The following is a 27810-nucleotide window of genomic DNA, read 5'->3' as shown; positions in this document are numbered from 1 at the left end:
TGGCAGTCTTTTTCCGATGTTGCCCGAATTCACTCATGAAATCGGAAAGGGGTAAATATATATATTGCAGGTAGTTTACTCGTCCTGTTATTCGGTTTCAATTATTAGTGCTATTTGTAGTTGTTTGTGTTTTGTGTTGTGCTAATATAAGTAACCATTTATTTAAAAAATTTTTTAGGATACTTTAATGATAACTTTTAATTAAAAAATGTTGCTGAAAATAGTCGGAAAACAAGGTGTTATTGTACATAGCCATGCATGAGAAAATGTACATAACGTTAGTAACTTTATGAAAAAAGAAGCAGAGGAAGAAATTACCATTCCTTTAAAAATTGCATCTAGATTTTTGCTAGAGAAAAAACTTCCTATTTTAGGAATAATTATTGTAATAAATAATAAAATGTAAACTCAAATATGCAATTTTAGGTGTTTTGAAAAAAATTAATGACATTAAAATATTATCAGAGCCAATAAGCGCATCCAGCTTGAATCGATTTCTTAAACAAATTGTATTCAGGTAATAAGCATACTTAATTATTTACGTACCAAGTTGACTGTGTCATATATACCCTTCAGTTATTTCATAATATATGTTCTTTCTTTTATAGGTGGCAGTCAATGCCAGATAGAAGAAAAGTTTTGTGTGAATTTCACGATATTCCCCTGAAATTTATAAGGTCTCATAAATTTTAAATTAGGTAGGTAGGTATCTCATTACAAGGTCCGTTTTTATAGTCGACAATGCAGCATATCACAATGTACGTATAACAAAAAATATTACAACAGCTTAAAGGAAACAAGACATTATAAATTGGTTATTAGAACATGATTTGCCAGCAAATGCCAAGCTAACGAAACCTGAATTGCTTAAAATATATAAAGATGATAAATTTCGGTTTCCCACGAAGTACCGGTTGGACGAACTTTTAGAAACACATAGATAGCCATTGTTTACTTCGCTTACCATCTTACTACCCTAAACTTAACACCATAGAAAAAATTTGGGCGTTAGTAAAAAACTGGGTAGCCGCGCACAACACAACATATTTAGGTTGGTAGATGCAGAGGCGCTTGCTGGGCAAAAATTTGCGGTTTTGACGGCACAGAAATGGTTTAGTATTTGTAGACATACAAAAAAAATATGAGGATGAACTTATACAAAAGAGAATCTTTTTGATGACGCCCTAGATAACTTTAAATTTACTGTAAGTACGGGGTCCTCGGAAGAAAGTGAAGGCAGATAATTTGTCAGATGATGATCTAGATTGTTTTCCTATTTCCTCTAGTTCTGATGATGATTAATTTTTTTGTAATAAATATTTAATTCAATATAATGAAAAAGTTATTATTTTTTTATTCTATTATAGCTAGGTGTCTCTTCATTTTTATTTTTAGAGATATAAGTTTAAAATTTGAAGGGTTTATGAGACCATAATTAGAGCAATATGTTAAAAAGGGAGAAAAAATATAGACCATATTTCAAAATTCAACGTTAAACTGAAGAATATGTTTTAAAACTGTAATATAAAGTAATAGTGTTTAAACATTGGTGAGATTACGAGTTGTAATGTGTTAATTTGATTATCCGCTTTTGTCATAATCTTGAAAACATTTCAAGCGATCTATCAATTGGGTATTATAAATAAATAAATTAATAAATAAAGTTAAAATTGACTTAAGTATATTGTTAACAATCAACTGTTTGAATTTTTATTTGAATTTGATATGCCTCTGGTTCAGAGTAAAAGAGATGGATATACATTAAAGTGAGATCGACAGTAACTGAGTGGTGACGCTGTGTGTTTTTCTTATTTAATTTGTACTATAGTGACCTGGATGGTTGTTTCAAGCATTCATCAATGTCCTGAGATGTTTTCATCAAGTGTGATATAATAGACGTTTTTGATTCGCAGTGCATGTACAACTTAGGTACTGCTTAGATGTTAGTTCATCTATCTATGCTACTTGTAACTGCTTCACAACACCAAAGAAATTTTCGGAAAAGAATTGCAAGTAAACAGAACTTTTATCTATAACATTATTTATCTCCAAGAATAGTCCTCGATGTGTTTATTGAGACGCTTATATATTGTAGAAAATTACGTAAGCTTCAATAGTAATCGTCTGCGAAAGTTCTGTATTGTTTGTTTACATTCTACACTATTTTGGTCAAGTTTCGAATTCAACTGTCTGAGCGCTGGAATCAACGCAAAAATTCGAATAGATTATAATTAGACTGACACCAACCTATGTATGTAAAGAATGCTCACTTAATTTTTATTTGAATAAATCAAAGAGCAATTATAGCCAGCGAGAAATTCTAATCTTACTTCTATGAATATGTAAGTCGTATCGTTATTAGAAACAAATTCAACTGCTTCTGAGTTGTCGTAGCCGTAAACGTTTTTTAAGTATGAGTGATTTGAAAAAAAAAAACTTCATCTATAAGACAATTTTAATTATATATAATTTTTAATTATTGGCCACTAATGAACTATATTAATCCTGGCAAAAAGCAATATACATTAGCTGAAAACATCGCAACTAGCCAATTATACAGACTTAATGACCTTTTATAGGTATTTGACGTCAAATGTGACGCAAGTCGGCTTCAGTTCATTTATTCGATGTTCGCTGTTCATAAATTAAGATTTAACCTGTTCAATTGCTGTAACTTTCTTTTGTTCTACGACTATTGTTAACGTATGCTTTTCAGGTTCAAATTGTAGAAAAACTCTCCCAAATATGTATACCGGAAATAATAAAAAAATTGTTTTTTCGTACAATTTAGTTATAAATCCATTTTTGTCGTCAAAAAGACATAGTCAAGGATGTATTTGAGTGCTGTGAATCACTAATTACGAGGGCTACCACTAATAATTTATTATTTAGAACTGTGACCTTTACATCCGATTTTTAGTGAAAAACGTGGTTGTGAGCGAAACTGAGGAATTTCGTTCAAAACCTGTCGAACATAAAACATATTTAAAAAATTGATTATTTAATAGAAACATCCACAACTAATATAAGCAAATATTTTGATAAAGGCAAAAATTAGATGGAAAAATCAACATTTACATCTAGTGAAAAACCAATTCGATTTAAAATAAACCTGAAAGAAAGATGATTCAACAAGAATAAAAAAAGTCAAATAGTAGAAAATGAAATGAATGTTTTAGAAAATGATTGTGAGAAAGTGCAACGTGCTACAAATCTCATGCCATGTTGGACATCCTGCATGTATGATGGTCATTTCACGTGAAGGTAATATGAACTGACCACCAAAATCATGCAATTTGACCCCGTTAGAATTTATCTTACCTTAACAAGTCGAAGGCAAATGAGGCATAAATACCAATGGTCTTTGAAGCCAACATAATACAACACATATCCATATTGTAGCTACAATCAGTTGTGTCTCATTTGATGCCACATTTTAATGAATCCTGTTTTTTCAATCATAACGATAGATAAATTCGAGTCTAAATTGGAATTTTTGGAACCGTTACTTATCACACTGTTTATACTACCACTACATTAACATTCACCATTACACTGTCTAACGCCCGTACTGATAACCAAGTTATCTTCTTCAGAAAATGAAAGGTAAATTATTTACCTTCACAAGTCGATAACTTGGTAATAGAACGTCGCCTCAGACGGTGTAATTGTGTATTACTGTGTTCAACACTCAACTCTTTATTACACTTCACATTATATATGGTAACAACCGCAACACAGTTCTTGTAGACTCATGAGATGTCACATAAATAGCGAACCGAAGGATCAGATGAAGTCATACTGGAACACTATAGGACTTAACACAGATAGGTACTGATTCAAATACCAACTGCGATCAGACCATAGAGATTGAGCCCCTCTAATTTGTAGAGCAAACATCTTGGCAAATGGCACAAACAACCTTCAGAAAAATAGCCTCCTATGGGGAGGTGTCCGCATATTTTGGTGACAAAACAATGAGATGCGGGGTCAGATACATAGATATAGGTGCAAATCGGCTGTAAAACCAAAACGACTCCCCACATAAACAAATCTAATGGTTCTTTGGTTTGGCAAATATAAGGTCAAATGAGCTTGTATAATAAAATTTATCGTCCAAAAAACAGTTGTATGAGCATCGGTTAGTGATTGTTGCATGTTGCATAAACGGCGATACTGATTTGAGTGATGACAAAACATGTACCTTCGTTTGGCATGCTACTGAAGTCAATAACCATAAGTTCCACAAGATGACTCAATCTTAACTAAACGTAAAATAACATATATCTGTTTTTATTATTTATTTTGATATTGACAAAGTAAACTTTGATGATTCATAGGAATTCTTTTTATAACACAAATTTTTACTTTGACGTGAATTATTTCATTTCAATCTTTACAATATTGTAAACAAAATAATTTAATATTCACTGAAAAATAGTTACTTAATTTTGAGAATGTTCTGTACAATAAAAAAAATTCGCCTAAACTGTTGCGACACAACAAAATTCTAGTTATGTTGCTTTTTCAAACTCATCCCTGTAAATGATAAGATTGAATTAATATCGTCATGCACGACCTTGATAAGTATATTTAATAGATAAACATAACCATAAATACCATTATAAACTAATTTTTATAGCTTCACCCATATTATACATAAATACAGATAGAATCTGTAATTTGGAATGAATGCTGTAGATCTAATACTATTAGTATTTGAAATAATATTTTTTTATACAATTCTAATATACACGAAGTGTTTCAATTTAGTGATATAACATTAAACTAAATGTTAAATAACAACAATGTATTTTTATTTCTATTTTGGCTTGTGATGTTGTACATAACTGCTAATATCAATTTTTTATTCCATACTCACTTCAAGGTAACGAACAAATATTAAAAATGAGTAATCAAATAATTGAATTTAATTATTAAAATCATGCAAGTGCTCATAATTTTGCCCATTGATTATTTTACAATATCCTAGGCATGAGCGAATGACGTTTTGAACATTTCTAATGAATATACAGTGCAAAAAGATTGACATATGGGCTCTCAGTGGCCATTACACCCTTTCAACACCAGTGGACGTACGACGTCTACTTGCTATTTTTTGCTCACACTTGAAAACTATTTATCAACAACTATCAATGTTTGGTATACTTTGTATATCGTTGGTTAAATTGCAAAACCTCGTAAGTTCATGAACAGTTTTTAATACTTGTAGTGACATCTTTCAAAAGCTAGCAAGATTGATATGAAAAATATATAAAAAAAGAAAACTTAACTAAACAACTTAAGGTTTGTTTTTGTGTCCTAAACGTTCATAAAATCAAATAGTTATGTCAGATATCCATGGTAGTCGTGGTAAATATATTGTGAGTTTAACATTTAACAAAAATATCACTGGGTAAGTCGTTTATTAACCTAATATTACCGTGATTTCTAAATATTATGTTGGGGGTTAATGTTGAGATCTCATAGAATAGAAAAGGGTAAAACACAAGATGATTTCTGCAAAGGTCAGGATCAAAATGATATTCTGGTGACAGATTTAAGAGCCAGTAGTAGCTTGATCATAGGTGATGATTTGATATTTTTAACAATATCACTGAGAAACAAGTATCAACCGGTAATATTCCTTGTTCTGAAAGAAATCAAGATCATGATATAACTGGTATTTCCACGGTGCCAGCCAACATAACCTTTGGAGGAACCCTTATTAATCCTTGACTTAAATAATACAGGACAATACGACATATACGAGGATATATCGAAAAATTCTTAACCTACTATAGAACCAAACAAAAATTCAATATCAAAATATTTTATTACTCAACATATACTCCTTTTAATTGGATACATTTATTACAGCGAACCTGCAACGTCTCTAAACCTTTCAAAAAAAAAATGTTTCTTCTTGCTCTGCAAACCAGACCTCCACAGCTTTTATTACCTCCTTGTTGGAAGAAAATTTACTACCTTTTAAACTTTTGTTCAGTTGAGGAAAGAGATGATAGTCGGACGGAGCCAAATCTGGTGAATAAGGGGGGGTGCTCTAGTAATTCAAACCCTAAATCACGAATTTTTTGCATGGCAACATGGGATTTGTGTGAAGGGGCGTTGTCCTGCGAAAACAAAACACCTTTGGATAGCTTTCCGCGTCTTTTCTCTTTAATTTTTCCCGTAGTGTGGTCAATAATGTCGAATAGTAATCTCCAGTTATTGTTCTACCATTATTCAAAAAATAAATGATGATTACTCCATGGCAATCCCAAAAAACTGAAGCAAGATCTTTTCCAGCAGATTTTTGGACACGAAACTTCTTAGGTCTTGGAGAACCAGAGTGTCGCCATTCCATCGATTGTTGTTTTGTTTCTGGATGGTAGAAATGTAACCATGTCTCATCCTTAGTAACAATTCGGTTTCAGAAGTCTACATCGTTTTCAAATGGAGCACAGATTGATCGCGATGGTTGCACGCTTTTGGTCAACATTCAAACATTTGGGGATCCATTTTGCGGCAATATTTTTCATGTCCAAATTGACGTGAACTATATGATAAACTCATTCATATGAAATATTAAATGCTTCAGATATCCGTTTTAGCCCAATTCACGGTCGCATACAAAGGATATTGATCACCAAGGGTATTAAGCATAACTTCGTAAATCTGCTTACCTCTTAACCCTTTTAAATACAGGTACTTGATGATGGCTCGAAATTTTTCGATTTTTACAATATCGGGGGGCGTAGCTCTGGTTTACTTTTTAGACGTCAAACTTTACACTGACACTTCTAATAAGTTATTGTTCGTTGCTATGGTAACGCAATATTTTATTTATGCATGGAACTGGTCTGGGCTAACTAGATATCAATACATCCCCGTATTGTCTTACTTGGAAATTCATAATTCTAATAGTGAACCTAGTGACAGTGGTTATTTTCAGATTTAGAGTGGTTTCTAAGCTGGAATCTGAAATTTTCTCAGAAAATGATCAAAATAAGACAAATCAAACTGTTGCTCCAAAACGTAAAAGATCTAAAGGAAAAAAACGTGAATAGCTTCAACTGGGAACGTAATAAAAATAAATTAAAACGAATGAAAGGAAAAAATTATACTTCAATTAAATTAAATAAGGAAATAAAAAACTATAACAAAATTGAGAAAGGATCAAGAAAAATTATATTCCAGTATAATAGTTCTCCTCACCGATTTCAGCCTAACTGGCAAAGGAAATGGTTTCTATTTTATTTATAATTAAAGTTCGAATTTGCAAGTATTCCAGTTTCAAATTTTGATTTGAAGTACAGTCTTCATTAAATTATTTATGCAAATATCTGTAATAAAGTCTCCTCTAATCATGAGTGACAGTAATTCAGACTCTGATTTTTTGTTCGGCAATATTACATCCGTCAGTGAAAGTGAAAATTCTGCTAGTAGTGACAATGAAATTTTATTAGACCTTAGTAACTTCATCTGTTGATGACGATCCACCTGCATGATAGGCGATCCGACCTGATAATGTGCCAGAATTCCTTCGAGTTGCAAGTCCAAATCCTGATGTGTTTCCTTATGAATACGTATCTTTTACAAGATATGTAGATGCCTTTGTACTAAATGAATTATTCAATTTTATTGTACAATGTACGATTACGACAGCTCAATTATATTTTGCAAATCAATCACATCTAGATTTCATAATTCATGGTCTACAATAGCGCGACGTTACCACAAAAGAAATTAAACTATTCTTTGGATACCTACTAAATATGATCCATAAATTTCAATATATTGGAGTATGCGCTATAATCTAAATACTCCATGGTTTCGGGAAAAAGGACTGAGTGGAAACAGATTTTTATCAATATTAGAATACTTAAGATTTGCTGATCCAAATGCTCTATATATATACAGCTTTGAATTTTATAATGGACAAGGTCAGCAGAAGTTTCTTTTTCCTGACGGCGTTGATAATGCTAGATTATCGCTTTCAGAAAGAATAGTAGTTCATCTTGGTAGAAACTTACTGAACTTGAGTTATTCTTTCTATACAGATAATTGGTACAGTAGCACTCGGCTTGTTGAATATTTATTACAAAGATAAACGCTACTTACTGGTACGATTCGATTGGATAGAGGGGTTTTAAATCTATTAATAAATTCTCTACTCAATAGAAACCAGTCAGCATTTACAAGAAAATAGAATGTTATTATTTTAAAATATTTGACGAAAAAGACGTGTACGTTCTTTCGACAAACTTTAGTGCGGAACTTGCTGAAAGAGAGAGATATGTTGTAGGTAGACAGCGAGAATTTTTTATGAAACCCGCAGTAATTCAACAATACACTCAGTGTATGCTAGACGTCGATAAAATCGATCAATTATTGCATGCCTATAATTGTTGCCGTAAATCATAGACCTGATTCAAGAAATTAGGAATACATTTTGTTCAACGTGCAATATTGAATTCACATTATGTTTACAACAAATTGATCGAACAAAAATATGACATTATTGACCTACTCAAATTTTGTAATTGAATATTTCGTGGAAGGGCGTTCAGAAGAATTCGAAATAATGGATGCAAATGAGCCACTTCCTAGACGGCGTCGAAGGCAACAAATTGAAGTTTGTGATGAACCTGTACTTCATACTCTTTCACCATTTCCACCTACTCGTTGTCATCTGCGTCCACAACAAGATCGCTGGGATTATTTACTTTAAATAAAAATGTTAGCTGGGGTAGAAAGGGTTATGAGGTTCTGTTGAAATATTACTAACTACACGGTTAAGAAATCATTCATCCAATTCTTCTTGCAAAACTTTCTAATATCATATTTTATTGAGAGTTTTTTCAAAGAATGCTGGTCCAATAACACGATTTCATACGGTCCTAACCCAAATATTTACTTTTTCTGAGCATTGCTGAAGTATTGCATCTCTTTATCCACCGTGAACTCTCACAATTCTCCCACTCACAATTATAAATTGAAAACATCCATAAGAAAACAGAATATTTTCTACTAGAGTATTGTTTGTTTCCAATGAATTCATAATTTGTTAACAAAACTGCATTTTTTATCAGGATTATTTTCCAATAACTTCTGAAAGATTTGAAGTTGGGTTCAATGTTTATATATGTATTTTAAGAATTGGTGCTAATGATAACCGGCAAATTTAACATCATTAGTTGTTTGTATGGTAAATATATTAGGATTTTTTCTTCATTAATTTTGATATTTTATTTCGTTGCGTTTAATTTTCTGTGGAAATAGCAAATTTAAAACACGATCTAGAAAAATGTTACTTTTTTGGGCGTTAGTTTTTCTGTCATAATTATTTAACTCCATCATAGTTTCCGAGAAGTCCTAATATCTGAAATATTTTACAAAATCGAAATTATATTCAAGTTTGATTCAATATAAAATCATTTTTATAGTTTTCAAAACTCAAACATATCGCGGAAATTTTATAACTAATCCCTTTTCTGTGAAGTGTCTTTTATGTAGCAAATACAAAAAAAGTTATTGACCAAGCTCATTTTGGAAAAGTATAATTTTTAATTCCTATTATAATGTGTTGACAGGGTTTCAAGGATCTTGTAATGCACATAGACTCTAGTCTCATTACCTTGCTCATTTGTTGTCTCGTTGATTGCTGCTTGAGTTTTCTCTTACAATCATGGTGTACATCCTTCGGGCTACATGTGGGGCTACATTTCTATCTTTTGCCTGTTAGTATTTTGCACATCATGATGGCCATAGTAATTTTCTTTGAGATATTCTTAATACCACAGAAGCCCAGGGTGATTCTAAGATAAATAATTTACCATTTTAGAATGATTCTCATTTTCCTTAGGTACATTTTTCATATTTTTCTTCGGAGTAAGTCAAGGTAAAGGTAAAAACCTCAGATTAAATATTGTATTCAACTAATCCCTCTCCTACATCTGTACAATGTTCAATACGTTTTCAGAATTTTCCAAATGCTACGTGTAATTCTCTAGTAATTGACCGAAGTGCGCGAGTTATTCTGTTTTTCAATACTTCACTATCATTCGGAATGTGGCTATAATAAATTATTTATTTCATCTTTTCCCTCACCAAAAATCCGTTATTGTAAGGTCTGGAGATTTAACAGGCCAGCACGTAACACTCATATCATCTTATACTAAACTGAACATTTAGCCAATCACTAATCCCTTGTAAAAAATGAGCATGTTGGAATAAATGTGTGTCGAATGAAGAAAGCTCGTTAATAAATATTCACAGAATTTGTAAGTAGATATGCTGATTTAACTAATCTTCAGTAATGGAAGATCTGATGATACTTTTCTATTACTCTTTTAACAATCAAAGCTGTCCAAGTCAAAGTTACATTTTTTTAAATTTTAAATTTTATATATTTGGCATCAGCAGAGAAATTCACGAATTAAGATGTGTTGAATGCTTTCAAAAAAGGCAGTAACCTTCAAAAGCACCCTTGGAGATATTGATGGAGTGGTTGAATCGCACGAAGTTATTTATTAAAAACAATTAAGAAGTTCTGTGACAGAAGAAAATGAAATTAGCATTTTGCTAGCAGCTATTGAAAACCCACACCGGTGTAAGGGGTAATTCCAGTGAACAAGAACTGAGTTATTACGGTCTTCAAAGAATCCTCGACAAAGACAAAATGCACCCTTATCACATTTACTTAGAACAGGAATTAACTAAAGTTGATTTTGAAAAAAGACTAACATTAACTTTAGGAAAAGTTATTCAAGAGAGACTTTTTCGACTATGTTCTATTTAGTGAAGAAGCCACGTTTAACAAAAATGGTTGTGTTAACAGGAAAAACTTTCATTATAATTCATCAACCAAGCTATATCACATAGTGACACACAGTCAAACTAGATGATCGTTGAATGTGTGGAGAGGAATTGTTGTTAAATATGTAGTAGGACCATATTTTTTTGGGGAACATTAAAATGCTGAGATGTATTTATATTATCTAGTAAATCAATTATCTCTTTCATTGGATTGGATTTTTCTGGGGTCACATAAAGGATGGAATGTACAGAAGACTAACAACAAGGGATGACATGATGGACAGAATACGGAATGAATTTCGAGATGTTTCTATAGAAACACTTCGTAATGTGAGAACTAACTCTTTCAATTATCGATTTCAAGCATGCAGAGATATGTTTAGAGGTCATTTCGAACAACTATTGTGATAATCAAGACGTGTACGTATACTGTAGGGAATAGGATAGTTTTTTATTTTTTCGTTTTATTATTTTATTTGTATTATACTCGTTTTTTCTTTGTACTTGCAATTCAATAGTAGCAAACAGCAATGATAAAATGTCAGTTTTTGACTAATAAATCATAGCCAACTCACAATTAATTGTTAAATGATTAGATATACGAGTAGGTGCATAACCTTCCAGATACTCATATCAAATACATAGTGATTCATTTGAAAAAACCGAAAATAATGTGTTAGTATTTTGATTTAGTAATTTTGATTTTGATTTCCAGAATTGTTACTACTATTCAAATGCTTTGGTATTAACAGATCTTCATTCTTGAATTTCTCTTACATTGTACAGGGTATTGAACTTTTTATGGAAAACTGCTTATAACTTTATGAATATATTATTATAATAAGGAAGTGAAGCTAATTCAAAATATGCAATAAAATATAAGGTATCTCAAAAATGAAGCATGTCCTTTCATAAAATTAATCGGGGAATTGAAACAAATTATTATAAGAAATTGTTTCTATTTTTGGTGATAGATTTCTTCAATCGACGACATTCTGTAGCAAAAACTATACGACGAAATAAACAGAGGTAACCAAAAACAAGAAGTAAGGAGCGTCGTCCAAGTACAGTGAATTTACGATTTTTTTCTGGGGTACTTAAAAACTGCGGAATTGTTAAATGACTGCAAGATATTTCCTGGCTTTATGTTGTAACCAAAATTGAAACACATTTTAGCAAAGACTGATTATGTTGTTTAGATTAGTAAAAAAGTAGACTACATAACATTTACTAAAATATTAACACTACATACGAACATCCACTATCCTATGAATCCTGCACACTACGAGTATATTTTCTAATCAGTTGTTCTTAAAATAAGTATGTCAATCACCTTGATTATAGCAATAACAACAACGCTAAACAAATATTTGATAGCACTTGATTTCACGTGAAACAAAGGTGATAATATTGATATTATTATTCTCGTAGTGGAGCTGACGTCTGAATATTGTTTAAACACACAAACATATAAATATATTTTGATAATAATACAAACATTACTAACTAGATAGAGAGAAACTTTAGATCTAATTGCAAGAGGCATGTAAAATAAATAAAACACACAGAAACGTCCAGTATGTGGCCAAAGCTCCGAAATTAAGATAATTCAATTGTTGAAAAGAAATACTTCTAGAAAATTTAGGAATGGGAGCGAAAAAGAGCAATAAATTGTGACCCTTTCCTAATGTTATTGATTATACACTAAGTTACTAACTTTTGTAGTTTTTAAACATAATTATATAATCTTGAACTACGAATCACTGCATTCAATTGGACATGACAAATCTACTAGTTATTCAATTAACGATCATTGTACTACAAGTTGCTGCAATGAGAATCTAAATAAGGATGGAGGATTGGATAGGAAGAAATACACTATGGTAGTGGAGACTGGAGTAGCTAGAACCAGAGATAATAAACTCCAAGAAGGAGCTTCTACCATCCAGACTACGACTACGGACCATCACAGGTGAGACTACCAATGTTCACGGAGAAACATATAACCAATTGGAAATTGGTGCAGGAAAGTTCAAGCATAAGATCGTCGTAGCTAACATAGAAGGAATTCTGGGGATGCACGTAATAACTCTACATGGTTTCCAGTTCGACTTGAGAAACAAAGCCATTAAAGTAGGTGTTCCTTCATCCATATGAAAGCAGTATGGTGTTGGCAGCCGTACAGGAAGATTCTGTACGAAGCAAAACCATTATAAGTAACGTCTATAGTCTACCAATCAACGAAAAGGGAGAATGAGATAATTCTTTCTTGCAGTATCGAAACCTATTCGTACCAAAAGGAGAACATAGAACATAGAATATCAGCCGTCAAGCACAAAATCGATACGGGTAATACCATGCCGATCAGACAATAAACTTGCAGACTACCACGGGCGATGGAAAAGGAAACTGGAAGAATAACTTGCGAGTTGAATGGAGAGAAAGTGATAGAACCATTTAATAATCTATAAGTGTCTCCAGGATTGCTCGTAAAGAAAAAGGATAGAAGCACGGGATTTGACGTGAACTTTCGTCAGTTAAACAGCTTTACAAAGAAAGGCGGTACATTATACATCTTAGCCGGCAACAAGCTGTGTTCTACCTTGGACCTAAAGTCTGGATATTGGCTGTAGATGAGAAGAAAACTGCTTTTACCACCGAATCCGAAATGCGCCTGCGACATTTGAAAGACTTATGGAAAACGTCTTGAAAAGGTCATCTTGAAAAAGATTTAGAGGAATCGTAGTATTGGGAAAGATATTTGACGAACATTTGAAGAATTTAGAAGTTATATTTATTTAGGTTATATGAATAGTGAGCAATTACATATAATGTCAACTAATAGTGTATTTTGGATTTCTATTATAGATATAAAGGTGTAGAATGTATCATACTTGAAAAAAACGTCTATACAAATCGGAAAGAACAAGCCAGTCAACTATGGTAAGATCTATGATGTATTTATGGATATAATGAAATATTCAAGTGTGAAATAAGATAAAATACATGATCATCTATTTATTTTCGTTTTCTTGTTACGCAAAACCGGAAATCTTCAGACCCAAAATGTCTATAAGAGCTGTGATACGCGGGTCGACTATAAGTTTGCAGATACTCTCTTGATATGCTGTGATGGTGTTGGTATTTTTAAAAGAAGGGGCAGTGTTTCTTCTGCTAGATCAATGGCGTGTGGTATCCCATAAGTCAATACATCTGCAAGATACCATCATAAGTAGGTCACCAAAATCGTTGTGGTTTTTACGGCCCCAAATCTATCGACATAGTGACCACAATTACTAGCCGAACTAAATGAAAAATTTACACTGAAATCAAATATTACAGATTTGGTTTAATGTGGAGAGATTTTTACGGCAGCAATTACTTATGCTTAATCTATTTCAACTACTATGTTTTGAGACAATCACTGATAAGCTTGTACCCATTCCGACTTGCCTGTCTGCTAATATGGTCGCTCGATAGTATTGTCTGTCATAAAACAGGTAATTTGAAAAACTCAATAATCTTTTGTTTTGTTTCGAGTTGAGAAACAGAATGCCAAAGAAAATCACGAAATATTAAAATATGTCTCGTAACCTTGGAAACAAATTTTCAAGTGGTATGAACGATCAAAAAGTGGAATGGAGTCATTCATTGAAACAAGCAATCTACCTGAAAACTCAACATTTTTACAGATCATTTACAATTGAGTGCTAAATTCTTACGATATTCCAACTAACATAAAGAAAACTTGCATGAAATCAAATCGTTTTCATACAGATCCCGATCTCATTGTTGTTGTTGAACATCAAGATCATAGTAGTACTATACTATAAATTCCATTTCTAGAGAAAAAACCTGAAACTCTCAATTTTACAAGAGGGTACTGGAACGTTGGAGAAACGATGTTCCAAGGGATTATCTTTACCATGAATACCCTCTGTGCCACAAGTTGCTTTTGATTTGCCACAAAACCCTATTAATTCTGATCTGCTTTACTCACCAGACTCAGCCAGAAGCAACTTATGACTCTTTCCAAGAAGGAGAAATGTGCTAAAAGGGATATGTTCTGATACAATTACTGTCATGTAATCAACATTAAGGATAAGTATATTGATAGCCAAGGTAAGTTTTTTTATTAATACAAATTTTATCACACCACGTATATAGTACCTAGATATTTGAACTGATATTTTAATTGGAAACAATTTAGTTTATTTTAAATTGGCTAATTAAAAAAATAATAACTATAACCATTCCTTAAAATGAGTCATTAGTAGTTTTTAATCTATTCAAAATTGGTAATTACTATTTTTGCATTTAATCTTAAAAAATTACATTGTACGAGGGTTATCTGAAAGGTTTCCAACGTCGATTTGAAATGTCAGAACTCATAAATAAAAGTTGAAAAATACATATACATACAATACATTAACAGAATCTTAAGAAAATTTTAGCCATTCGAACGTTGTGAATTTTATTTATGAAAATGAGAAAAATTGAGCATTGAGCTGTCAATAAATATTTGTTTTTGAAAAGCAATAACTCTCATCAAATTAATAGATTTTAGACACTGTGTCGGAGAGACTCAACGTCATAATTTTACGGCAGCTGCATCCTAACACGATATCATCGAAAAAGTTCAACATATGGTACTAAACAACCATCGAATTAAGTTTAGAGAGGTAGAAGATGCTATCAGTATATCAAAAGAGACAATTTCTATATTCTGACTTAAAAATAATGCGTAATGTGTAAGTTATACGCGCGTTTACTCACTTTAAATAATTTCCAAGGTCTAAGTCACACGGTGAAAGGTATTACTGCAACTAACAAAGTTCAATAGGCTGAACAGTTATCAGTGGATATGTGGACACCACAACAGAAAGCTCAATACGTGTCATGGTTCATAGAGACAAAATCAGATACACAGGTTCAACGGAACTTCAGGACAAAATTCCAAAGAGACCCACCATCCAGACTCTCCATTTGTGCATGGCACACAAGCTGCATGAGCACCGAATCAGTATTGCATAAAAGTGGAGCCGGACGACCTAGTACAAGTCCAGAAAATGTGGAGCGAATACGGCAAACATTCCAGCATAATCCAAAAACTTCAATTCGTCAGGGTTCAAGGCAACTCCAAATGCCTACTACCACAATCCACAGGGTTCTTCATAAACAGTTGTGTCTGTATGCCTATAAGGTACAGTTGCTGCGGACACTGTTACCAACAGATCGACCAAAACGTGTAGAATTTACCGTATACATGTTACAACGTATTAAGCTTGATGAAGATTTCTTGAAAAAGATGTGTTTCAGTGATGAGGCCACGTTCCATGTGTCTGAAACAATAAACCGCCACAACTTATGAATTTGGGGTTCTGAAACCCCACATGGAATAGTCGAACTTTAACGAGACAGCCCAAAGTTTCATGTGTGGAGTTGGCTTATGCACAACAAAATCATTGGTCCTTTCTTCTTCATAGAAACCGCAGTTACTGGCTGCATGTACCTGGATATGCTTTAATATTCGCTCTTCCTCAGTTGGAAGAATTACAGTCGATTGTTTATTTCCAACAGGATCGTGCACCCCCACACTAATTGACAACAGTTGTAAATATAATTTTGGAACACCCTGTGAGCCTACCTGGATCCACCATACATGTCTGAAATGGAAGAATAGACAAACAGACAGTGGATTGTAAAGGTCGATCTTCCAAGGTAAAAACGTTTTCATTTGTCGGTAAAGTGGTGGCTACCGTTTTATGGAATAATGTTCAACGATTATTATTTAAAAGATAAAAAATAATAGGAAAGTGTTACGCATTATAAGGGGAAAAATTCGAACCGCAAAAAAAAACATTATCAGTCACTCATTCTTCAGGGATCGCCATGTCTAAAATAAACGCAATGTTTTTACTGTTTTCAAATTTGACATTTCACTTTCAGAAGATGTCTTTTCATCAGATGAGAAAGACAGCAACTATTATTGGGAACGGTTGAAGAGGTTTTAGCATTGTTGGTAACAGTGTATTATTATGGAATAAGAAATATCGTGTTTATCTGTTAGATCGGAAACTTTTGAGACAACCCTCATATGTTTTGAAGACGTGTGAGAAAAATATTTCTCTCATGTTTGCGTCCTATATTTTTCAGTAAAAATATTTTCAAGTATGAATGTATGTAGAAGGTTCGATAAACATATATTAAGCAAAACTTAACAATGGCATTGAGTATTTTTCCTACGTACAATAATATTTTTCACCTAAATAAATAAAATAACCGTTAATATAATTATCAAAAGACATTTGCAAATAAAATTTGTTTTCCATATTAATCGCTATAATCTTACATTACACTAAACGAAAAATTTTATATACAGAATGGGCCACAGAAAACAGTCCAGCCCTATATTTGGTAGTATTCATTGGAATTCAAGTGAACGTTGGAACAAGTCGATTTGGTTTCAAACGGAACCCATTTTTAATATACAGACATCTGTCATTTATCTCTTTTCCACTTCGCAACTCTTTATAAATAAGAGGAAAATATACAAAGTGTAACACATTATTGGAAAGTTATTTAAATGGAGCGTTTAAGAACAATGATCCTCAATCTTTTTTTTTTGAAACATACACCTGTGTCTGAGTAAAAAACATTTTCTCTTTCTTGTACTTGTAATTTGTAAACAGTTCAAATACTAAAAACTAATAATCAAAGTACTTCAAATAACACAACATACTAGCACCATAATACGTAGAACACTGTACTAAATACTTAGAATATTAAAATACATCCAAATGCGTGGATACGTTAACCTATTTTTTCAAACTCCACAAGATGGGGCCAAACGTTAGAAAATCACTTAGATCATTTTGCTAGCAAGTAATTTTAAGTTAAAACTGTCGAAATTTGCACTTAACTCGTTTTTTCAGAAATTACTTATTTTTATTAATTTAAAGAGCACCTGTTAAATATGTATCGTAGCACCATTGAAAGTAAATTGAATAGAAGTGTGCCAAAATAATATATTTTATTAAAACTAACCTAAATTAAAAATTATGATACCTAAAATATTTTCATTCACGATAGAATGAATGAACTATATGTTGAAAATGGGGTCCATACAATTTTCATTCCGAATTTGTGTATTTGAAAGGTTTTGAAAGGTGATCAGAATGCCTTCATGTACTATTTGTGGTCTTAGTTCTTCTAGTTCGTGTCTCACAAAAATAAGTCGAGAGGCAGTAAAATCGGCAGTAAAATCTACAGGCCATTCTATCAAGCCTCTCCTTCTAATCTATTGCTTAGAAATAATTCTTTATGATATTGATGATAGCTGTTTTTTTACCTCACCGGAACTAATACTACCAAATATCTAGATTGTTCTCTTTGCACACTCTGTATAATATTCTTTTATAAGTGGAATACATTGATGAAGCTTATTCTTTCTATTCCAGCTTTGTTTTAAGTTAGCTCTCACTGCAGTTAAGTCACTGAAATCACAGGGTAAATAGTGGTACATAAGATTCACCATCACACCATAAATTTATCACGAAAACATCTAACACGATTTCAAGGTCGATTTAAGTGAACAAGAAAGTCGTGAAGGGCTTGAGCTAGCATTTGATGAATAATGTCTATCAGGAACTGTGTTTCGCTGGTATAACGAATTTAGAAAAAGACTGATATCGCTTGGTGATGAGCCACGTTATGGTAGACCCTGCTCTTCAGTTACCGTCAAGAACATTTAGAAAGTGAGACATATTATCTACGAAAATCCAAGATGCGTCTAGAAATTGAGAAGAACTCTTGAGAGTCTTGAGGCAACTCTTGGTGTTGGATCGGTAACAAGAAATTCAATTTTACATCATTATCTTGATGAAAGAAAAATTGTTACGCATTGAGTACCGCATAAATTTAACTCTTTTCGAAAGTCAAAGTGAGTAAGAATCGTGAAAAAAACATTCGAACTTTTAAATATTGCAATTGAGCTTAAAGATAAACATACAGTTACACCACAAAATTTTCATCTGCAGCTTTTAAGTGATTTATTATTCGCTGGTTGATAATCGCGTTGTACTCGATTAGTGAGGACGAATGTACACGAGGTATGATAAAAAAATAAGAAATGTTAAAATTGTTTTCATTAAGAAGGCAGCGAAAAAGCAAATTCTATTTATTTTGGCTTAACGGAGTAAGAGGAATGCTAATCTTTATTCTTTCAAATGGCAAAGATGCTAGGAAATATTGTTGTAGGGACAATTTTTGTGATATTCAATCATGCCTTTCTTGCTTATCATCACCTATAACATAATTATTAGTAATATTTGTTAATATTGACATATTGATGAAGTGTTCAGTTTTTTCGTTGAAATAATTATGCCCACTATTAACTTTTGGCGTTTTCTTTTCAGAATATTTGCATTCGCTACTTTTTTGTCTATCATAGTTTCATATGTTTTGGTTTCCAAGAACCATGTACCATCTAAAACATATATTATTGTAGATAGTATATTAGATGGATAAGTCCTTAAATGTAATATTGAATTCACAGCGGGCCTGCTTAACTACATACAATTAACCGTTAACGACCAATTTTGTCTTTGTTCCGTTGTTATTTCATTGAAAATGTTTTTTTTTTCATTTAGTTATTCATTCTAAGTCTTTTAGTGTATTCTCTAAATCCAAATTACAGTTTTGGTCACTAGCACGCTTATTGCCTTTTCGTGATCTATCTGAGCTGAATTGTCGTCAATACTATTCTTTTGGTTTGCATTTCTGTGGATCTGGTTTCTAGTACGAGAATGGTCCAAGAAGTATATAAAAATATAAAAATATAAAAATATAAAAATATAAAAATATAAAAATATAAAAATATAAAAATATAAAAATATAAAAATATAAAAATATAAAAATATAAAAATATAAAAATATAAAAATATAAAAATATAAAAATATAAAAATATAAAAATATAAAAATATAAAAATATAAAAATATAAAAATATAAAAATATAAAAATATAAAAATATAAAAATATAAAAATATAAAAATATAAAAATATAAAAATATAAAAATATAAAAATATAAAAATATAAAAATATAAAATACCACTGTATTAGAAATTATGCAATCTATACAGCATACGTATGAAGTTTGAAGACGCCATGTGTTTAGCTTGGCAGTCATCAATAGTGAACGTTTTCAGTGAATTTGTAAACAAAGAAAAAGTTGATCATCGTTATGTGATACAATACTTTTATTTGAGAAGCCTTAGCCCAACCAATATAAAAGGTGAACTCCTAATTTTGGTAAGATTTCGTTATCGTTTAAAGGAGACTGTAAGACCTTCGAAGATCAGCATCGCAGTGGTCGACCAAATGAAGTGACGACTCCAGAAATGTTGGAAAAAATCCACAAAACGTTCGTCGTCTGAAAGTGCACAAGCTAGCAGACATAGAAGGCATTCCAAAAAATACATTACATCGCATATTAACTGAAAATTTGCTCATAATGGAATAAAAACAGTTTTCCATGTTTGGCGATGATTCACAAAAACTAGAGTCGAATTTTTGCGCCGCTCCATAAGCATGTATGAAACGTTGGTAAATCACTTCACACAGGAAACAAAAGAAGAAACGAAACAATGGACTGAAAAGGGAAAACCGGCTTCAAAGTAGGCAGACGATTTCAACTGCAGGCAAGGTAATGGTGTCGGTTTTTTTAGAGAGAAAAAGGAAAAATTATCAAAGGCAAGTATTATGTGAACTTATTGCAACGTTTAAGCGAAGAAATAAATCAAAAATAACCTAAGAAAGTGTTATTTCATCATACAATGCACCAGCTCAAACATCCATTATTGCAATGGCCAAAATTAATGAATTAAAGTTTGAATTTCGACCTCGTGCACCCTATTTGTTAGATTTAGCCCCCTCGGTTTATTTTCTGTTCCCAGACTTATAAAAATGGCTCGATGGGCAAAGATTTTCCAACAATGACGAGGTGATTAAACATCGCTATGAAAAGTGTAAGGAGCTAAAAGGAGATTTCGTTGAAAAATAGATAGGTATATTTTTTTCGAAAATTGTTGTGTTTCCTTTGTTCAACTAGGTACTTCTGTGACCCTCCTCGTATCTCATACTACTGGTAAACTGTCACTTCATCAATTTCTTCTCTTCATATTCATTTTGATTCGTCCAATCACCATGTTTATGGCAAAATTTGATTATTTTTATCACAATTCGATTTATTACTTCTCATTGATCGTAATTTAAAATTGATTATTGCTTACAACCGTAGTTTCGTAATTTTTCATTTATAAAAGTTAAGTGTTTATTTGCTTGTCCAAAAAACCGCGATTATTAATTTTATATCGTAAACAAGAATGATCACAATCAATGTTTGTCGGAACAGTGACTAGACACCATCAGTAATCAATCATTTTTATATACAATAGTCACTCAAAATTATATTATGAAGAATATTTTTCTCATTAATAACATGTATTACGCCTTATGTTCATTTAAAAATTAAATTAGAATCTCCGTTTTTTATTAATTTGTAATCACATTCAAATCAATCAAAATATCTTCATAAGAACAAGCAAATTTATAAGCCATAGAATAAGGAACAAAAAATACTTTTAGAATTATTGAAATCGTTCAAAGCTATTTTAAACAAAAAACACAGACACGTTGATAATTATTTTGAAATCACCCAACACGTCAAAGTACAACGACCGCCGTTTGATTAGTTCAATAAAATATTTAATTAACCCTTTTCTAGAATGTTTAAAAACTAAGAGTATTAAGTGGTGAGGTAATAAGTGTGTGAATTGTTTGGTAAAAATAAGCTTATACATTATGATGGAAGCCCCATATAGCGCAAACAATGTCCACATAACATATAATCAAAAAGAAAGCCGCAATTTCAAAAGTAGTATGACAATACTAATTCTGAACAAATGGAATTTAGTTCATTCTCAGACTCTATACTTTTATTGACTAACTGTGTTACGCGAAGGAGATCTGAATTTGTTTATAGTTTTTCCTTCTACTAGAAGCAGTTTTCGCTCCTTTTAATACGTAATAATTTAAGAAGCATTAATAGTCTTGGTAGCCGTTTGCCAATAAGTACAGTCGTGACATGGCACTATTATCACCGAAAGGTTTTTTTTTTCTAATCTAAGATATTTTTAGACATTTTCAACCTATGAAAATATCATTAGGTTATTCCCATAATCTCACATGAATACTTCGTATTCTGATGTGAGCAGTGAAAATAAATTACATCATTTGAGCCAGCTCTGAGGTGGCAAGAATTAACCAAGTTTATGGACCTTTGTGGGGAATGAATATATAGCTAGTTATTACAAAAATAACAATTTGATCTGCGGGTGTTAAAAGGTGTGAGTTTTGTTTTGCTTTTTTTAAGTAGTCACACATTAATCAAGAGGAATTTTAAATGAATTTGTAAAACAACTGTTAGTCTATTAATTATTTGTCTTTCATTCAATTTTATTGACTATCGAATATTATTAAATTCATATGAAGAGATTATATTGAAATAATAATTTAAAACTAAAAACTTATATTTTCGATTCCTTGATTTCTTCTTGTCGATACATTTGATGTTTAAATGGTCACCTAACAAATTTAAAAATGAAATGTTACCTACTCAAGTTATCGTGGCAATGAACTACTTCTTCCAAAACCTGCATAGCTTCGAAACGTTAACCTTAACCTCATTCTGAATTAACTGAATTAAATATTGACAGGGTTGTCAAATCATCAACTTTTCATTAAATATATTCAACGTAAAACTAAAAATATCTTGCGAATTCGGGATAATGGCGTCATACATCCGAGATCTATTTTTGAATCTTTATTTGCTATTTCATTTTTGTTTAACAACTAGTCAGTGAAGTAACAGGAATTTTTCAACATAACTTAAAGTTAGTATCTACATTGTACCCTATTTTATTAGTTTTTATTTTGATATTTCACAGTGAATAAAAATATACTTATGTCTCTAAATGGTCTTGATCTTAGATCTTTTCTGTTTCAAAATTAGTTTTAATTGTAATTTTTGAAAGACAGATAAAAATTTGACGTTTCACCTACACCGTGAATATCAAAATGAAAATAAAATAAAAAAAACTGAGGAGACATAAGGTTAAGACGATTTGGAGGAATAAACATGTCAAAAGGTCTAAGAAATAAGAAATTAAAAAAATTCTTAGTGAAATTGATGTATTACAGCCAGGACCTTGATTTTTTACCATGTTTAGAGCAGGCTGTGTTAATAATAATATTAACGTTTTATCTTATCAATCAAACAATTCTTTCATTAAATTTTTTTCCTAGTGCAACCTATTACGAAAGCGAAATATTACAAATTTTGTTAGTTCGAAGATATCGCCAGGTTAGCAATTCTGACAAGGGTAGAATTGCGACCTCGAATCGAGACGAAAGTTTACCCCATTTCGAAATTACCTGTTAACTGTACTGTAACGATGAGTGTGTAGAATAGGTAGACAAACACGAAAAGATCAATTTGGCGTGGAAGGTAGTCTGTGATGAGCTTTTAACCTTGTGCAGAAAACACTAGATTTAAAGCCCATCAAACATGCATTTTGTACCACACACAGTCTCTAGCGCAGTTAATCTATAAAGTTAAAGTTGCTTAGAACGATGTCCGACAAGCAGACATCGATCGCTTCTTTTTGTCGATAACTAGATTCAATGACAAGCAGAAAAAATCAAGGTCAATAAATTATTCCTTCTTTGTAATACTTCTTGTGTCATTGCGTATATTAACAAAGAATCTGTCTCAATTTTAGTAGTTTTCAAATGCGGAATACCAAAAATGTTTCATCAGGTATATCCACTTGATCTATAAGTGTACAGTGGATTCGAACATAGTCAAGATAGTCGATAGTGGATAGAAGTCGTGGAAGATTTGCTGGAACATATTCATTGAGAAAAAAAAGATTCTCGAACTGAATGTTAGAGGACAGCACATCATATTAGATGCCTATAATAATGTAAGAGTTTCTATTGAAAAAGTTAGAAATTGCGAAGAAAAATTAACGGTAAATACCGAAGTTCATTCTCGCTTATTCTTTTAATTAGGAAAAGAATTTGCTGTTGTAGGGGTATCACATCGGAATCCATATTTCCATAATTCGTTCATTTCACTGTTTAGCTTAATTTTTGACATAATTCTAAACCAGGTCTGGGCAATGATCTAATCTAATATTTTGCAAGGACAAGACAGTGTAACATAAAATATCCATTGACCCGAAAAAAACTTCGACAACCATTATATCATCTTTTTGTTCTCTTTTTATAAAGAATTAAAACCATTTTCAGAATAAATGTTTCTTTTATACCATCCTCTGTAATGTTGTGAATTGTTTGCCTTCTTAAGATGCTTTTATTAGTCTCACTTGTATGAAGCTTTGAACTCATTTTTAAAAATAATCTGAAATTTTGAAAACTGTCTGAGTACCGACAATACTATAATGTTATAAATTCGTATCATTACCCTTGTTAAATTCACCAGCATAGTTTGCAAAGGAATCTTTAAACGAACTTCTTTGTACAAACTTAAAAATATCAGATAAATTTGAAATTTTGGAAACTTGTTAAGGTCGCATTTCATTCAGACTGGTGCCTCTAGTCTGAATTCGCTAAATATTAAACGAATTTAAATCAATATACACAAAAGAAAAATTGTTTATTAGCTTGCGCCATCTCAACTCTTGGTACTTTGCTTATTTTGCTGATATTTCGGACAGCACCAGCTCGTCATCATAATGGGAGACGATATTCACGAATTATTTATTAAGTTCTACTATGTTTAAGTAACCCTCAAATCCAAACCTATAAAGACGTCAAAATTAACAGCTTTGGATAGCTTTCCGCGTCTTTTCTCTTTAATTTTTCCCGTAGTTGGTCAATAATGTCGAATAGTAATCTCCAGTTATTGTTCTACCCTTATCCAAAAAATTAATCATGATTACTCTATGGAAATCTCAAAAAACTGAAGCAAGAACTTTTCCAGCAGATTTTTGGACACGAAACTTCTTAGGTCTTGGAGAACCAGAGTGTCGCCATTCCATCGATTGTTGCTTTGTTTCTGGATCGTAGAAATGTACCCAAGTCTCATCCATACTAACAATTCGTTTTAAAGAAGTCTACATCGTTTTCAAATCGAGCACAGATCGAACACGATGCTTCTACCCTTGCACGTTTTTGGTCAACATTCAAACATTTGGGGATCCGTTTTGCAGCAATTTTTCTCATGTCCAAATTGACGTGAACTATATGATGAACGCGTTCGTATGAAATATTCAGTGCTTCAGATATCCGTTTTAGCCCAATTCGACGGTCTGATGAAATCATGTCATGAACTGCATCGATATCTTCGGGGACTGACAACAGAAACTGGCCTTCCGATCGGTCATCATCTTCAATGGAAAATTTACCTCGTAAACCTGCTCACCTCTTAACGCTTCTGAATACAAGTACTTGATGATGGCTCGATACTCCAATTTTCCGATTTTCACAATTTCGGTGGACATATTTTTTCTTTTAATTAATTGCGTATCTCTACTATACCGGTATATACTTACTGCTGTAAGAACACTATGGATTGGACATCGACTATCCACAATATGCAAGGCTTCATTAATGATTAGGCTGCCGTTAATCTAGGATCTCGACTATTCAATACTAGACAAGCTTATGTAATAACACTTAGGAACGAACGATCCTTAAACGGTATACGAATAGAAGAACTTAATTGCTCATAATTATGCTCATTAGTCAAAATAGTTGTAAAGCACTAGATGAGATGATTACTTCACTCATATCATAAGACAAAATGAACTGTAGTTAAAAACAGTGATATGCCTTTACAGTTAATGAAACTAAAAAGTGAAAAATAATTCTTAATATGGGTAAGTTTAAAATGATTCACTTCTAGAACAAAGACTTCCGTATTAATCATCTTATTCCTCTAATAAAAATCATTTTTCTCTTTTTAACTATGTAAGCGTAATTTTCCGTTTCATTTTATAAACCATAATTATTTTGATCATAGTTCATATGACGTATTGTATAGAATTGCGAGATCAATAACTTTCGCTGTCCCTTTTAAGGACACTTAGACTTAAGACAAAAATAGAATTTTTGAATAGAAATGATTATATATTCGAAACCTGTATCCCTAGGTGAATAACATCAAATAATATCCGAGCTACTATGCTTTCAATTATCTATTATCGTATATAGTTTTGAACTTTGAAGAACTAGGTACATTATGTCATATTCCACAATTAACTGTTGCAATTATATCTATACCATATAATTATTATTTATTGGAGACACTTGGTAACACTTTTATTATAATTTATTTATGAATAAATACCTAACCTATGGTAATTTCAATCATGGTATACCCACTTAAATCAATAAATTATTGAATCCAGAACATTATAGCTTCTCAAATAAAATTGACAACTAAATTACGATACGTGCGTAAATTTTGTGATAAATTTGTTAATTACGATTGGATTTAGATCTGCATTACCACATATATATTCTTCAATGCCAATGTCAGAATGTACGTATTTTATCGAAGATCTAAATATGTTCACGTTTGTCTGGCTTGTAGATTTTAAGGTCGAGGTTATATAGAGAATAGTGCATCGTATTTTGATCGATAGCGATAAGTTCACATTCCACAAATTAAATTGAATTAAATATAATGTTAATCGAGAAAAAGTTGAAGGTACCTCAGTTTTAGTTATCCTATGCTTGGCGAGTTTAACAACAGCGAAATTACCCTTTCCAATCGTTCTTTCAATATCGTAGAAACCAACCCTGATAGGATTCTTGCCTATCCTCTCCCTCTCGCCCATTGTATCGCGTTTTTATGACTAAAAGTCCACTCGAAAATCGAAAATAGTCTGTCTTACGAACTAAACGTTAACGTTATTGCTAAATTCGGTGTTAGTATTGTCATTATTAAAAGAGGTAGAGATCCGGCACGGAACTGTACTACCGATACGGAGCGTTGTATGCGACTGTCAGCTGTTTCGGTATTCGAAGTTCCGATAACAGGAGTCTGCTCAGATCTAGCGTGCGCCGGGAGTAGAGTATCGTGGTCGTCGTCTTTGACTGACGTAAATACGTACACACGCATAGATAGGATTTTCCGTAATAATTCTATTTAATGTTGCTAACGTTAATAGATTATTTATACGTGGAACCAGCGATTTGCAGAAAAGCTGCGCGTCCAATCTAATATTAAACAGGTGTATGAATATTACGGGGAGTGCATAGTTTTAATGTTATAATTCAAAACGTTTTTCACGCATGTCAATTCCAACGCAAACAAGTTTTAATGATATTAAGTAAATGCGAAATATAAAACCAATTATATGTAGAAATTCCAAGTTTTAAAATGATTTGGATATAACTTAATATTATTTTCATGAATTTACCCAATGATCAAAAGTTCTTAATTAATGACGAGGGATTCACATTTTTTACCACTATGTATTTAGCGGGTTGCCAGATAAGAGTTTATAATAATAAAATCATTAATCAATCTATGCCGTTAAAAAAGTATTGGTTCTCATTGTGGTCGACTCCCAAAAACCACAAGAGAAACGCCGAATGATAGCAGCCGAAGAGATGCGATTAAATATTATTTCAATGCGGTTTAATGATTTCACACTAAAAGAAGTCACTGACGTAATGCAAAATACTAACAAATGGAAAGCACCGAGAGTTGATAATATCCAAAGCTTCTGGTGTAAGAAATTCTCGAGCGTATACAGGAAATTAGCGATGCAATTGTCTCACCTCCCACAGCACCTAGAAGATATCCTAACGTTTCTATCACTGGGCTCCACTTATTTGCTTCCAAAGAGCTACCAGACGGATGACCCCACACAGTACAGAACTATCACGTGT

General features: G+C 32.1%; 1 protein-coding gene across 1 annotated transcript in view; it reads right to left on the bottom strand.

Annotated features, from left to right (window-relative positions):
• The window catches only part of LOC130450272 (serine/threonine-protein kinase SIK2-like), a 140024-nt gene extending 113062 nt beyond the window's left edge, over window positions 1–26962 (bottom strand). The window contains exon 1 of the mRNA XM_056788588.1: window positions 26625–26962. Coding sequence (XP_056644566.1) covers window positions 26625–26750 — 126 coding nt within the window. The 5' untranslated portion in view covers window positions 26751–26962. The remainder of the gene's footprint in view (window positions 1–26624) is intronic.
• Between the last annotated feature and the right edge of the window lie 848 nt (window positions 26963–27810).

The sequence above is a fragment of the Diorhabda sublineata genome, chromosome 11 (genome assembly GCF_026230105.1).
Source record: "Diorhabda sublineata isolate icDioSubl1.1 chromosome 11, icDioSubl1.1, whole genome shotgun sequence".
NCBI lineage: Eukaryota > Metazoa > Arthropoda > Insecta > Coleoptera > Chrysomelidae > Diorhabda > Diorhabda sublineata.
The sequence above is the reverse complement of the archived record's forward strand: the minus strand, read 5'-3'. Positions and strand labels throughout refer to the sequence as shown.